At 33.0% G+C, this 16,885-nt stretch overlaps 1 protein-coding gene across 1 annotated transcript in view; it reads left to right on the forward strand.

Annotated features, from left to right (window-relative positions):
• Positions 1-6,280: 6,280 nt before the first annotated feature.
• The window catches only part of LOC111003290 (photoreceptor-specific nuclear receptor-like), a 30,739-nt gene continuing 20,134 nt past the window's right edge, over positions 6,281-16,885 (forward strand). Inside the window, exons 1-3 of the mRNA XM_045632137.1 lie at positions 6,281-6,532; positions 11,660-11,788; positions 12,462-12,576. Coding sequence (XP_045488093.1) covers positions 6,469-6,532; positions 11,660-11,788; positions 12,462-12,576 — 308 coding nt within the window. The 5' untranslated portion in view covers positions 6,281-6,468. The remainder of the gene's footprint in view (positions 6,533-11,659; positions 11,789-12,461; positions 12,577-16,885) is intronic.

Consider the following 16,885-nt stretch of genomic DNA (forward strand, 5'->3'; position numbering starts at 1 on the left):
TGATGAAGAGACTGGCTACTGTGCAATTTTATAATTTTTTATTTTACGTTTCATTCAATAATTGACTAATATCGCTGTATTTATTACCGTAGTATGTACAATATAACAGATTTTTTCGTAGCCAAATAATTTTTAGGCTTATTAGGTTGCTTTGTAAAAACGTGGCATGAGGTTAATACAGCCCATTATAACGGTACTTGTTCCTTATTGGCCTCTTGCCATTAAGTATAGCATTTTACTGCTAATATATGTGTCACATTGTTACAGATTTTTATTAAAATGCCTCCAATGAGATCTAGTGGACAGAAGACAATTTCGGGCCGCTCTGGCAGCAATAGAATCAGGGCAGCTGACGCAACGAGCTGTAACTGAACGCTACAACATTCTAAGACGAACTCTCCGAAATCAGATAAATTCCAAAAGTATGTAGTAGTAGTAAGTAATTCAAAAAAGCGCTTAGGTCTTAGTTCCATAATGACAATCGACCAAGAAATAGATCATGTACAACGCATTATACGATTTGCTAACATCGGTGTACCTGTTACCCCAAAAGTAATACGAAGACAAGCATTTTTATTTTGCGAGAATTATGATACTAAGCAAAATTTAAATAAAGACTTGCATTGCGGACAAAGACAGGCTTAAATTGTTTTTGAAAAGGAACCCGATCCCGATCCTAGCGATCCCGCCTATAATCTTTAAAGGGCAAAGATAAAAAACAGAATATAGTGATATATATTATATATACACAATCATGATATTGTGCTTTATTGTTTGCCTAGTAACACAACTCATGAACTTTAACCCCTCGATAAATCTGTTAATAAGTCTTTTGAGCATCACTGGGATCAAGAAGCTATGACATACATGTATCAAAATCTTGACGAAGTCGAACTTCAACAAAATATTCTCAAAAGCTTGTTCGAAGACTCATGAAAATATTAAACGGATTCAGGGCTTCTGGATTGTTTCCATTCAGCCCTGATTTATTAACAGATGAACCATTTGCACCAGCGTTCTTGACCAAACATCCTCCACCACAAACTTCATCTATTACTGAGGCAAAAACAGAGTACCCTGAAGTAACGTCACGTTGTGACACTGTTTCACCCTTAATACTTAACAGCGTAGAATGTACTATTGTTGACATTGTTACCCCAGAAAAGCAAATTGGTGTAAGGACATTAACTGAAATTGCTACATCAACCTTTTCTGTGAAAGTACCACAAAGCAAAAATACAAATTGTAATGCTTCGACTCCATCGCCAACATTTGGTATTGTGACAAATGGTCCTCTTATTCTAAGTTCAGACTCAGAGGCTTTGGTTGGTTGTGAGACTTGTTTTTTATGCAATGTTTTTGATGTCATAAAAATTATTTATATAATATCAAAATGTCTGCCCCATGCCTCAAGGCAATGTAGTCGCAGACGTCATCTGTATTTTAATAAAACCCATCCACGTAGAATGAATGCAGTCATGTAATTGGCAATAACAGTTATTATTCTATTAACATTGAATGTTTGCAAATTGTATAATAGAAGTAAAGACGCCCCACCGAGATGTCAAAAACAGCTGATAGGGCGCTCCCGTTGTTGACATTTGTAATATCTGTTGTCTGTGGCAAAATCACAATGGCGGAACGAATTTTCTGTTGTCTTTTTTTAATTAATATCTCCCGCTCGATTTTGTTGACTTGAGGTTTTTTTTTATAGAACAGGGGGCAAACGGGCAGGAGGTTCACCTGATATTAAGTGATACCGCCGCTCATGGACACTCTCAATGCCACAGGACTCGCGAGTGAATTGCCGGCCTTTTAAGAATTGGTACTTACGCTCTTTTCTTGAAGGACCCCAAGAAGAGTGTTAGAAAAGTAAAGAATGGTAAATTACAGAAATTGAGTGTGGTAAAAACTAAAGGGCTTATAGGTATTGGCTGTGTTGATGATAATTTGCATTTTGTTAACCCTTTTAATTATCAACTTTATCTATAAACATAAATTTATCATTTATTTATTTTATTTTAAATACTTAATCGGAAGGAATAAGAGTTTTTAATTAAATGATTTCTTAATAGGGTTTTACGTAGTTTTAATGTTTTATTTGGAATCAATAAAAACTAAGTATGTATGTACTTCGTTTCGCCTAACAGTCAGAGGCGGATTTGCAGACCTAGCCGCTCTAGGCCCCAGCCCATATGCTGCCACTTTCTCAAAACCTATCTATAGATGAGATACTATGTTATAGATATCTTAAGGAACGGTGATCCTCATTAAACTGCGTATGGATCGACTAGTGTGTATAGGAAATAGTAAGTTAATTCCTCGCACGCTGATTCCTAGACACTGCTAAAAATAGATGAATACATAGGTATATTAACACGCAAATTATAAATTGAAAGAAAGAGCAATAAAGAATTCATTTAAAAAGGTAGGCAAAGTAAAAAAAACGTAATTCACCACTTTGTTCATACCACTAAACCACTGAACTACTTTATCCACTGTATAAACACATTCCGTCGATTTGCATTAATTACAAACGGCCCTTTGTGATTGTTTGTGATGCAATTGTATCAGTGCAGAGGTATTGTAACGAATTTCTGCCTTTATACCTGTATCTGGTGCGATTGACCCTTATAGTTTCGTATGCATATTACGTAGTGAATGAAATATTGAATTACCTTTTTTATTAATAGTGAGCTGACCCGAACTTTCTTCCACCGAATAGCGATAATTATAATGTTACCATTAGTTGTTAAACTTAATTTAGGATTTCATTAAGGTAATATTACTACAACTTTTATTGCAAATACAGAAATGTTTTATTGCCTGCCATTGCGAAAGAAGAAAGGTAGTTTTACATATACCTCTTCTATCTACCGCAAATAAAATAAATCTGTGGCGCTACAACCTCTTTAGGTCTTGGCCTCAGATTTCTGAAGCTGTTTCATGATCCTTTTTCCATCTAATAGGCAAGTATCATCAGCCTCCAGTGCCTGACACACGTCGTCGACTTTTTTGGGTCTATTTTTATGTCTGTTTCCTCACGATGTTTTCCTTCAGCGTTCGAGCAAATGTTAAATGCTCACATAGAAAGAAAGTCTATTGGTGCACAGCCGGGGATTGAACCTACGACCTCAGGTATGAGAGTCGCACGCTGAAGCCACTAGGCCAACACTGCTCTACCGCCAATATTGCGATAATTTACAGCACGTTCTGATATACAACATTATCTAGCCCATCGTTACCTAACAATTTTTATGTCGCGACCTGCGAAAAATCCAAAAAGTCAAAACAGTCTCGCGATCAAATAAATTATATAATATTTACGTATTACTCATAAATTATAGGTAATTTATATATAGCGTACTATTTTTACCGAATCTTTTGAACCTATATGTAGACTGCGACCCCCTTTGAAACAAACTCGAATCCCCGCTTGAGAAAGGTCTATCTAGCTTAAGTTACGACTAATAGGTAATTTAAGTCTAATCTAATTTAGTAAATACATATTTAACATTAGAAGTTTTCCAATAAGGCTACTTGCAATCTCTATTAAAGGGAAGACACTCTGTTCATGTGTTCTTTTCACTCACCATTGTTTAGTTAAATCAATAAGACATATTTTATGTTCCTTGTTAAATTTATATTTTTTTAAGTAATAAATACGCAATTTGAATACATTGTTTCTTCAATTTCAAATTTCGAATCCAAATTCTGCTCACCAATAATTATCAAACCACATAAAAACTAAATCCCACATGAAATTTCAAAACAAAGAATTCGAATAAAGAAATCAATCGCGTTCGAGTCAAGAATTTCCCAACCGTGAGTGCGAGTGAGATAGAACGATCCACAACTATTGGTGTCAGAGAGAGACGGACGCTGCGTTAATCCTATTGGCTTATACCGGGCGATGTTTGCCACGATTGGTCGCTGTGCCTTATTGAACTGTCACTGAAGACCGCGGTTAAGGGGTGAACGGTAATTCGGGGGTAAATTGGGGGGAAAGGTCGTGGGTGGAGGGGGTTTTGGTGATTGACTTGTGGGTAGTTTTTGGGGTTCCTTTGAGGGATTTATATTGAATCCTCTCAATTGATGCAGTCTTGGGCGGATTTCATCTGTTGTCTGTGCTATCTAATACAGGTTATAAGTATAAACAAAGTAATACAAGATTGCGTTTGTATTATATAATGAAAAATAGCGATACCTATAACAGGTAATGGCCATTTTTTTACTCTTTCTATTCTCTATCACTAAGTATATAGATAAGTATTCACACAGACATACCTTCTTGCTGATATCAATAGTAAGTAGATAATCTACTTATGGTGTATTGCAAACTCTTTTTTTTTCATTTGTATTTTATCACAAAAAAGTGTTATACTTTTAAATGGACCTGCAGAACGTTAATTATTTAACGTACAATAAGTTTTGTGTGTCGAATAACATTGTTGCTGGGAAATATTATAAATAAAAATAATCTTTTACGGATAAACTCAAAATCTACTAAATGGTGGATCCAATTAAATAGTAGATTTTTTTTAAATCTTTACGTTATTCCTATTTTCATAGAACAGGTGGCAAACTGGCAGGAGGCTCACCACATGTTAAGTAATACCGCCGCCCATGGACATTCTCAATACAAGAGTGCTCGCGAATGCGTAGCCAGCCGCAAACTCACCATACACAACTGATACGCTCATTTCTTGAAGGACCCTAAGTGGAATTGGTTCGGAATTACTTCTGCGGGCTAGTTCCATAGAATGATATGAGTGCGCGGCAAAAACTGTCTGCCTGCTCAAACACAAGCTATTTTTATCCAAATATGTCCAACCGCGATAGGCTATTGTTAGGAGAAACTTAAAGTATAGTAACTTAAAATAATATTAAAGGAGGGCCCTTTAATATTATAAGCTACATTTAGCTATTTAATTGTCTCGTACTCGTATCATTAATTATGCTCACCATGCTTTTTACGTTGCCTTTGTTGACATGAGAATTCGCTTCTTGAACTAGCTAACTAACTAACTTTAGTTATTTAAAATTTAATTTTAAATTATTTTGTCGACAAGCAGCATCACAAAAAAGTTATAAAACTGAAAACTAAAATAAATGACGTACATTATACATAACTGTATACATAACATCCCGCCAAATTTTCTGATTGGTGAAGAGAGCGCGGGAAATCTATTGACTTTTCCTCTCTGATGTCATTTTTCGCGGCAACGCCACGCCCTTCCCTAATATTCTATTCTTATTGGATCACAGATAGCAAACATCAAAATTGAAAATACCTAGCATATGACAGGACATTACAATCATTTATCTGCGTTGTTTATAGCTTTTTGTATTGTTGCGTAATACAAATACTTATTTAATAAAAAAAAAACAGGTCTGTATGTATAAGTTTTTTCTAATTTAGAAGGCACTTTAATTTTGTTGATACAACTGACAAAGTCAAAAGCTACGTTAACAGGTTATGCTAGTATAGTAGTATGGTGGAGTATATAATGAATACAATATCTTAATTAAAGTAAAAACAATATATTTAACTGATAATTAAACATTCTCTGATTAAATTACACGGCGCATCGCAGCGATTGGAAAACCATTTCAATAAAATCGGCGTCATTATTCTAAATGGCGCGACGCAACAGCGTAATGCCACAAATTAAAGCTTAAAACGGGCGCTTAACAGCTGACCCAAACCCCCTCAAATAGGGTTGCCAACTATGACATTAACTCAATGGTTAAAATAGTCTTCAGTAAAGTCTTGTGAGTTATCATATTTAAAATAAATAATAATAATAGTTATCGTGAATATCTTCTTGTTATGTCTTATTTTTTTTTAATCATACAAATATAGTTTTCTATATTATATGATTATGATATATAAATAACGAGTCTATCTAATTAAAAGGTAAAATTGTTACTATCAAACGCTGAAAAGTGAAATTTTGATGTGGGTGTGGCTAGCGTAATTAAAACGTAATATCAATCTATAAATAATATTGAATTTTATTAAAAGAATACACCATTTGTTTATTCATAAGAAAACTCGGCACTGATGGAGGAAACATCATAATAATTGCTACCTAGAACAAATTAAAATTCTTAACACAAATAAGCGTAATAAACAAATTAAAATGCGGGCGGGCAATGACCATATCAGCAACCCTAATTCTTGTATCCCCATCAGAGAGGAAAAGCAACGGGGCGGAGCGGCCACGCCTTAACGCAGAGACGTCGTGTGCGGTACGTCAAAAGTGCTACGAACGCCGCGGTGCGCGCGCGAATCGCTGTCACAGCGAAACGTCAACCCGCGTAGAAAATAATTGTCAATGACCAGTTGAATATACTCACGAGTAATTCCTCAATTCTAAAGAGACATATTATTTAATTAATATTAGTACGTAAATAAATGTGGTTGCTATAATTATAATAATCCGAATTGGGTGAATAATAAAAATGGAAGTGGCACAAGCACCGCTGCAACTTACGCAAACAGAACATCCGGACACTAGAATAGCTGGTAAATATTTGTATTATATTATTATACTAAGTGGTCTTATTTCGCCCATAGATAAATAATAGAAACAATGCTATAAAACCTCTTTTGTTAGTTTACGTTTTCTAGTCTGTGTTAATTTTGTTTTAATATTCAAAATAAATTTAATTCTGTAATTATTCATTAATAATAGAAATAAGTACTTGAATGTCGCTTAAACATATTATTAAATTATATATTAATTTATTATACTTTGTGAACACTGATTTATTACGATGCAATTTCCAAGCTTTTTAAATAATTATTTTGGAAATATCATACGAGTAATGTCAAATACATTTTTGATTAGGTATCTTACCTTCTTCCGTTATTAAATTATCTCTTATCATTATTATAACATAACTCGACAGCAAAATTAAATTCCTGAAGTTAAAGGCTGATTTATTTAGTCAGTAAAATTAAATAAAACTTAAAATCAATGTAACTTAGGTGAAGGAAAATATTGTGAGAAAAGTGGAAACGGGCTTGCCATAGACACAAAAATTCGACGGCGTGTGTCACCCACTTTTCTATTAGATAGGAACCTGAGGCCCAGACTTAAAAGGTTCTAATACCACTGATTTATTTTATTTTAATTATAAAGGAAAAACGAGATTCAGAAGTGATTCTTACTAAGCTCAGTATTAATGCAATTATTGCCTCATTTATTAAAACTTAGCGGGATAATAATTCAATTAAATTGATGAAAGCAGGTTTTAACTAAGATATAATCTACGTCAATAATTAAAAAATACAAAATAATATTTTAATAATTCTCGTAAGACGTCTACGGCGTAGTCATTAGCCGTGTTTCAGAAATAAACACAAGTCAAGTTTAATATCATTGTGTGTAGAACTATTTTTTACTTAAGTTTCTTTGTGTTTTATAGGATAACTATATAAATCTGAAAACCTAAAAGAATCTAAAACCCTTTAAAAGGGGCTATACAAAAAATTACAATAAAAAATAAATCTAACTTAAATTTCGTTTATAACTTATATTAACTTAACTAATACTAATATAAGGCAAACTAAACTAACTCATGGTTGTTTGGATTAAATAAATAAATAAATAAATATTATAGCCTTTATTGACAATCTTGTAAGTTACATTTTATATTTAGAAATTTAGAAATTTAGGCAGTTAAGGTAATTGTAAATATTATCATATTATTTCCTATTAGACACCAGTTTCTTGATTGTCTTGCTTTTCAGCACAGGCGTCCCCGAGTGTTCTCCACAAAGATCTATCTCTTGCTTTCCTCATCCATGTGGCTTCTGCCACCTTTTTAATATCATCTTCCCATCTACGACGTTGTCTACCTTTACTTCTCGTTTTATGTCTAGGGCACCATTCCATAACTTCTTTGGTCCATTTTTCCGTATTACTTCTTATCAAATGCCCAGTCCATTTCCATTTTAGTTGTTTGATTCGGTATTTTATGTCTATAATATTAGTTTGTTTCCTTACGGTTGTTTGGATTAATAAAGCTTTAATAATTATAATAATATAAGTCTCAAGACGTAGGTAGATGATACTCCATCTACGTCTTCGGCGGCGGTGCCGGTATCACTTAACATTGGGTCCTGCCTATTTGCCCCCGTGTACAATGAAAACATCTAGAAAACAAGAGCTATTTTAGTATCATAGAATGATTACATATGTCTATACGAATAGTATAAAGAGAAAAGTAGTATATTATTATCTATGATTGAGACGAGGAATTTCAAAAACTACTGAATAGATTTTGAAATTTAAAATATTTATGTCCGATATTTTATGTTCAAAATGTCCAGGCCGCTAATAAAAAAGAAATACGGTTTGTATCTATAAAAAATCAATTTACCGTCCGCCATTATTCAGTGTTACTATATATTTACATTTGTATTCCGAACACGATTTCCGGTAACGCGGGGTCTCTTCGACTGATTTTCAGCCACTCCATGATTTGCCACTTCCCCTGTCAGCGAATGTTTTGAATACAAAATAGCCAATAGATGAAATTCCATTTTCATGTTCTAAATTCAAATTATGTAGTCGAATTTCGAATAAATGAGGTCGCTGGTTGTTTATAATATTCTATTCAGTAAAAAGGTTAGTATACATTGTGTATATGTATAGTGTATTTCGTTTGATTGTGATAGATTAAAAAGAGACGACTCGTGTCGCGTGTTTATAACTTGTCTATGACTTTTACCGTCCTTTTCAAATCAAATCAAATCAAAATATCTTTATTCATATAAACAAAAACAAATTAATTGTAAATTTACATTTACAACCAGTTTTCAAGTCAAGGGCGTAGAGCGGTTAGTGTGCTTGGTTTTTCAATAAATTCTGACATACAACATAATTAAATCCAAATTCCTATCGTATTTGGACTTAACTATGTTGCACTATCTACATCTTCCTGTATCTGACTTGTTTGTTGTTCATATAACCTTCGTTCTAATAGTTATTTTTATAAATAATAGGTACGTAACATATTATTTCCCCAAAATATTTACGAATTTAACAGCACACATACTTTAATAAAACACATAACAAAACATATAGCTCGGTACGTTTTGATCGTTCTTTTATGTAATATCTTTTGAAAGCTATAGGAGGACATAAAAGAAAATTGTATGAGACATAAAAAGTACAGTTTGGGAAATTGGAAGTCGCGGAGAGAGCGAAGTAAATCCCTGTATCAAGATAAATCAATGTTTGTACAGAGGCACTCATGGGCGAACAGAGAAGAGAATGGAGTCGTTTTTAAGATTTGTAGTATTTACTAAAGTGGACTTACTTAAATACACTTTAAATATGATTGAGATTATATCTAAAATATCGATGTCTTTCTACATGAAGATCTTGAGTGAGAAAATTAAACAAACAAAAATAAATACAAATTTATCTTTTAAGTTTGGGCCTAAGATTTCTGTATCTGTTTTGGGATCGATTGTTTTTTCTAATAGGCAAGTATGTGCATATAGACTTTGGCCAGTATTCTAGAAAGTCAATCAAACTTAAATTTAGTTTCCAGAGCTGTCAAAGCATTTGTTTGTAATATGTTTGGCATGTGACTTGATACTGGAATTAGATACCAGAAAGTCTATTTATACATAGTCAGGGTTCGAATCTGCGAACTTAGAGTTGCAAGCTGAAAGCACTAGGCCAAAACTCCACAACATTAAACATGTTATGATTTTAAATGACAAACGTACGTACTAATGAACAAAAGCCTTTTTTTGGGTTTCAAAATTAAATTTAGAAGCTCCACCTATGTCTCTGTCTGAGACGCAGCCGTGAAACTTTGTCGCTTGCCGTTTTATTTGGTTTTCTTTTGACGTACCCTCGCATTCTGATTAATACCCACCCCGCTATCTTTTCTTAAATGCTTTATTCGGCGTCTTTTTAAACACCTAAAATTTAAACTAAAATAAAGAATATTTCTCCCCCTTCACTTAAATGGTTCTCATGTTTACATAAAGCTTTTGGACCTGGATTTGATCCTTGGAAAACAACAGTTATTTCGGATGTCACTTACATTTACTTGAACTAGATTTACCTGAAATTGGATAACAAAAAATCGATATATATATTTTTAGATGGTTAGCTAACTCAATCATATGCAATTTTGTAAGGCCGTGATAAATACGAATGCAATACAATACCAAATGCCTCCAGAACCTCGACGTCCGTTGTTCCACAACTGAGCGTTTTAAGCCCGTTTTTACCACGCAGCACCACTATGTCCTCCTTTTAAGAATTGATACGCTTCATTCTTAAAAGGCAACGCATTTCCTTTGGTAATATGAGTATCTATGGACTTAGCATCAGGTGAGCTCCAGCCCATTTGCCCTCTGTTATATACAAAAAAACACGTGTAAAGAATGTTAATGTCTTCCTTCTTATACATTCTGAGGTTGTATGACGAATATAGGCGAATTTCGTTTTTGTTTAATTTATATATAAATTTTATCGCTAACAATCAAACCGAACCTTTGTGAATTAATACAATTTGTGAGTGCGTGTTCTGAACTAAATCAAATTACTGTACGCGGTAGTTAGTGATAATTGAACGACAATCACAGGGCGTGTTCATTGGTTTGGAGTTCATACTGGATAACGAAATTAGAAAGAAATATCATTAATAATCAGGTGGATCTGTGTATATCGGAAGAAGTTAAACAAATGAAAGGGAATACACGATGTAAAAATATTAGCCCTTTACTATAGTTATTTGTAGGTTGTTGGTATATATTCATTTGTTTCAAATTTTTACATATCTTTTAAAAAGAACCATTGTAAATTTATTGACGCTGTTAATCTCTATAGCAGTTGAATATTTATTCATGAATGTAGGTACGATGAATCAGTGTTATATGTGGCAAAATTATTGGCGAATCCACTATTATATGTAGTAGAATTTTTTTGTTATTATTAATAGAATAATTACTGTAAAAATCTAAAATTGGATATGTAATAGTGTTACTTACTACTACTATTATTGTCATGTGTAGAATAGCTTGTAACATAAACTGATCATTATATATCATTTAAGGAACTTTAAGATATTATTGAAATACAATTACTACAAATAAATGCAGCTTTCCTGTTACATGAATTCATGCAATAAGTTAACATTATAATTTCTAAGCGACTGCAAATCGCCTTATCTTAATACGAAATCTGTGGCGTCCAGCAATCACTTAATTGATTCATTTAACAACTATTATTATGATTCAAAGTGCACCCTTATTACATGGTAATAAAGTGCATTATATAACTTGAAGCTCAAAAATAGTGACGTACTTACTTAAGGGTCGATATTGGGACCCCACTTTTACATTGTATACAGAAATGCTATTAGGAAGAAAGGGTGTGATTTCAATAGTTATTTTATTAGCTTTATTGAGATTAAATGTATCGTAGCTTATAGATAAAATTATTTAGCAGGTTGGAATAATATTAATGCCACTTGTAACAGGTTGCAAAAAGTCAAATTTCTCTCATTTACTTAGAAAAAACACAAAGATATCGACGTAGATTTAGTATACTCTTAAAAGATCCTGAAAAATTGAAACAGCCTTTGAAAATCGCTACAGGAGTTTTAAAATATTTCACAGGCGAAGAAAGTACATCACCACTTCGCTGGTCACCACCAACATCCGCTGCATTGGTAGCGGCCGCTTTAGCACCGCCAGCGCTTAGGCCATGGCTGCCTGATCCACCTACAAAGAAGACCAATCACTTGGGTAAGACAGGTTGGCATCAACCCTATTCTACATTCAATTTGTTTTCCACTATAATATTTTTAGTAAAGCATTATCTTTATATATATAATTCTTCTGTGAGTGTGTATGTCACTGAACTTCTCTCAAACGACTGGACCGATTTTGACGAAATTTTTTGTGTGTGTTCAAGGGGATCTGGGAATGGTTTAGATTCACAATTTTGTCCGCTGGACAATGTTTTTTTTAAATTAATTTTTAATTTATTACTAGTTGTTGATTTTGGAATGTTTTACATTGGATCCGACAGACTACCATCGCAGTGTCAAATTTTAAATAATATTCGAATTTTAATTTTAATTTTTAGTCTGTCCCGACAGCGCTGCGATCAAATTAAAAAAAAGTTTTGTTATCATTGTGTTATTGTAGACCATGTGCTGGATCGTTAGATATTGTCATAACATTTGAATAATAATTTTCATCAAAATGGTCCAGAATGTTTTAGCTTATTAAAAAAAGTTTGCAATTTTCAAATTAAAGACGTGTAGACAGGACAACGTCTGTCGGGTCCGCTAGTTTTCTTGTATTCCTGTATTTGTTTTTTTATCTTTGCTAACTATTTGTTAGGTTGATACGTTGATATGTAATTCCGCTTCTAATTTTAAAACCAGTAGGTATAATCATTATTGAACTCCAGGTTTAGTGTGTGTTGTATGCGGCGATACAAGCTCTGGAAAGCACTACGGCATCCTCGCATGCAACGGATGCAGCGGCTTCTTCAAGAGGTCCGTCAGACGGAAACTCATTTACAGGTACGATTATAGAACTATGATATGAAACTTCTGCTTATTTGTGTATTACTTTTGGTTTATATTTATTTCCTTGTAATGAGAAATATTTAAGTTCTATGCCAATCCCAGGTGCATGTTAATTCAGTATCGACAGTTTTGTATAATCCAAATAGTTTTCAATCCAGGGTATGTTTAGAGATTTCATTTCTACTCAGAAAACAATTGTATATAAAAAATTGTTTCTAAAATACTCAATAGTGAAGAGTATATATGTACTTTTAACATTTCTCTTCGTTTGTCATTCACAATTTCAATAAATATTGTCACATTTAGGCTAAGAACAAAATAAACATTAGAAAACAAGGAATCATATTTTTTTTTTGTATTGGAGCTTGATACACATATGGAAAAACGAGTTATTATTAAAAAATCGTAATTCAGCGAAACCTCATGAGTAATATAACATACATTTTATTATTTGTTCAGATGTCAACTAAATTTCAGGTCAGAAACCTCGATTTCAAAATTGCTCCCATTTTAAGGTTTGTATGTCAAACATTAAAGTCAATATTTAAAGCTAGTAGGATCTGTTTATACTATATTTTAGTAAATTTCCAAGAGTTCCCAAATTATCTACTAGATTGATCTGTCTACTAGGTCCGATATTTTATAATGAAAGTATTATACTCAATTTTTCCTTGATTGGTCATCCAACTTTAAATATATCTAAGTATATATGCTTTCTTCCGTATGAATGTAACACAAAAGGTAGCGGTTTTTGTGCGGCTTTTACCAAAATCATCCCTAATTAAGGTTTAATTAAGCATTTAATATAACGATTTTAATTCTTAATATTATTATTTTATAAGAATGACAAATCGTGTGTTGTTTGCTCAAGTGTTGATTTGATCTGTGTCACAACTGTGACCTTATTATTGTTTTTTTTTAATTCATTCATGTTTTTATAACATCCGGTTTAGTGCAGCCTAGTGCTACAACATTTTAGGTGTAAGCCTCAGATTTCTGTTGTGTGACCAATTGGTTTTTACTAATAGACAATTATAATTAATCTATAAAATAGTAAGCTATCTGTGCACAATGTCTGACAGTAAATTAAAATTAAAGTTTAGTTTTCAAGTATAGACAATGTGTGGGTATGTGTCAAAAAGTAAATAATTACTGTTGACGTAATCACCAAATAAAAATCTAAAGACCCCCCTCCCCCTATAGTACATACGCAATACTTGAACGACTCTGTAAGACTTATAAAATTCCTATTACACGGCCATCGTTTTTAATTATCGTAACAAAAGCTATTCAATTCCTCATTACAATTCAATCTAAAAATGCAAAAAATCAAGTGCCCCTCGGTTGTAAATCCTTTAATCTCCATCAAAAACCTGTCGCATCTGTAACAAAACTGCGGATATGACAATGGGGGACTAGATTCCACTTAATCCATTCAGCATGCTCCTAATTCTGTCTGCATCTGTGGTCCAGTTGGATTCTTTTGGTGTTTTCATACCGTACATACAGCAAATGTACCAGAGAGTTATAAACTATAAGCGTTAACTCGCTAAGAAAAGAGCGTTTGCAAAGAAAGTGATACATTTAGATTGATTTGATTTAATTAATAACCACACCAGCCATATAAAAATAAATGTCATGAATAAAAATAAAAAATAAAATAAAAACATCGACATATTCTTCTTACGAAGGTTACAAAGAGCTTGAAGTACATTTATAAATACAAAGAGGTTTATCAACTCGTGATGTAATTTTTTCGCTTCATGGTTGAATGGTCAAATGATCCGGTAATTTAATTAATCATATTGGTCTGATTTTGGATTTAGTAATAGGTAATGATTATTCTTATTAGTAGATTTTTAATAAGGCAACTTCTCTTCCAGTCTACATAAAGCCGGTTCGGCATTGTCTGAGATACCTATTGGTAGTCATACTATAAATTTGTGTTCTTTATTATATTTCGCAAAAATCCCGAATAAGGGTAGATAACATAAAACAGTTTAACATTTGGACCTCTCATCCCCTTTCAATTAAACCGGCCTCAATATTATAATCGACCCTCAAACATAAGTGTGACATGTGGCCCTTTAGCAAATTGATTTACGAAATCTGTACAATGTTGTGATTGGTACTGCGGGTCGTAAAATAGTGATTTAATTGTGTTATAATAAAACACTAATGGTAGGAAGAAGAGCTAACCGTATCTTACTCTTACAGCGGTAATTAAATTCTTCAAATACATGTTGATCCGAAATCTGTCATTTTGATAATTAACTTGTTTGAGTATACAATCATTGGCTAATTACTAGGAAGATGTTGTCCAGATGACAGACCTCGTTGAGACCTGTAAGTAATTAATAACAGAAAACGTGTCTTCCAATCTAAAAATAAAAATATAAATTTAAATCTTTATTTTTTATGTAGAAATGTAGTATTTTTGCTACATTCAATTGTGTATTTTTTCAATATACCTATGTCTATTAAAGCATATAAAGTAAGTGCGTGGTTACGGTTAGAAAGCTGCTGTTTTAGCTGACGTTTCAGCGATTTTTTATAGAATAGGAGGGAATTTTAGGATTTTTTTAATAAAATAAGGGGCAAATCTAGGATATTTTTAAAGGATAGGGGGGTAATCGATGTCTCTACGGGACGTTTAAAGGGACACGCAGTCCATGGACAAAATATGTACCTATATTAGGGTCCAAAATATGTTGAGAAATATTTGCAATATATCTGGCAAAAGCTGATCTGAAAATGATATTTATTTATACCTATACAATTAACCTAAGAAGTGTTAGCCTAGTGGCTATAGCGTGCGACTCTCGCAAAGTTTGGGATGCACATAGGATTGATCGACTGTCACGGTCTGATGAAAACAATCTGAGATTGTCGATTAATTATTGGGTTCGAGCGTTAGACACTAAAAGTCGACGCGTGGACACAGGAGGCTGATCTATTAAATTGGCAAATGATCATGCAATAGATATACAAATCTACGGCCCAGACCTACAAAGGTTTTAGCACTATGGATTTATTTTTATAAAACTACCCTAACAATTAAAATACATTAGTGACCTAGATCCATTAAGACCTAAAAGGTATTACTTATCCCTATTACAAGATACTTGACATGACTATCGAAAAATATACGCCCTCTTAGCACTACTATAGAAAGCATCTATTCAGTCTCTGTTTGCAACAAATGTCACTGCGAAAGCCTATTATGTGGAGGATTACTGGTAATGAAATATCTTTAATCTTTATTAGTATTTCTTGCTTTGATCGAATAGTTTTTCCTCTAGCGGGGATTGAGGTCTGATTGCTTTTCCTTCGTCTTATGTGAGACGTGGGATTTATTACATTTTCTTTTACTTCTATTTTTGTTATGTATCTGTGTTTGGGAATGCTTGGTTCAGTTGTAAAAGATTCTTATGTAACAAGCAAACCCGTCAAACGTTGTTATTAAAAAAAATCTAAATCGGTCCACCCATTCCTGAGTTTTAGTGATAAATATTTCTTAACCATATATAGTATATGCTTGCTCAATCGTAACTTATGTAATTCTTGTGTTTTAGAGATTAGCGGTTTAGTTTATTTTATTATTATTTTTGTATGATTTAGATTAAGCTTGGTGATTCTTTAATTTTTTTATTAGATTACCCATCAAATTTGTTTATTTTTGGGTTTTCCCTTACTATGGTTGCCTGGAAGAGATAGATTCTTAGCGATAAGGCCTTAGACACATAATTTTTATTTTTATTTTTTTTCATACATCATCACTACATAGTATAAAACAAAGTCGCTTTCTCTGTCCCTATGTCCCTTTGTATGCTTAAATCTTTGAAACTACGCAACGGATTTTGATGCGGTTTTTTTAATAGATAGAGTGATTCAAGAGGAAGGTTTATATGTATAATAACATCCATTAAATAGTGGAGAAGTACTGTTATTTTTGAGGTTTCTAATGCGATGTCGTAAATAATTACATTTTTTCCGCTTACATTGCAAACGCAGGCTGAACCCTACCAGTTTTATCAAAATAATGTACTAAGTATTGTACACATTGAAAAGGTCTACAGAAAAGTCCGTGATGGTATATGTCTATATGGCATATATCGCGTATATTATCGGAGCTTTCCAGCGACAGAAATAACAATACATAATAAAAACCTGCTTTTCATCAGCATTGCACCCGTGCGAAGCTGGGGCGGGTCACTAGTAAATAATAAAAATCATATAATTTTAAAATAATATAAAGGATTACATTTACGTGCTACGTCATTGTTTTTTAAATTATTAATAT

The sequence above is a fragment of the Pieris rapae genome, chromosome 18 (genome assembly GCF_905147795.1).
Source record: "Pieris rapae chromosome 18, ilPieRapa1.1, whole genome shotgun sequence".
Lineage (NCBI taxonomy): Eukaryota > Metazoa > Arthropoda > Insecta > Lepidoptera > Pieridae > Pieris > Pieris rapae.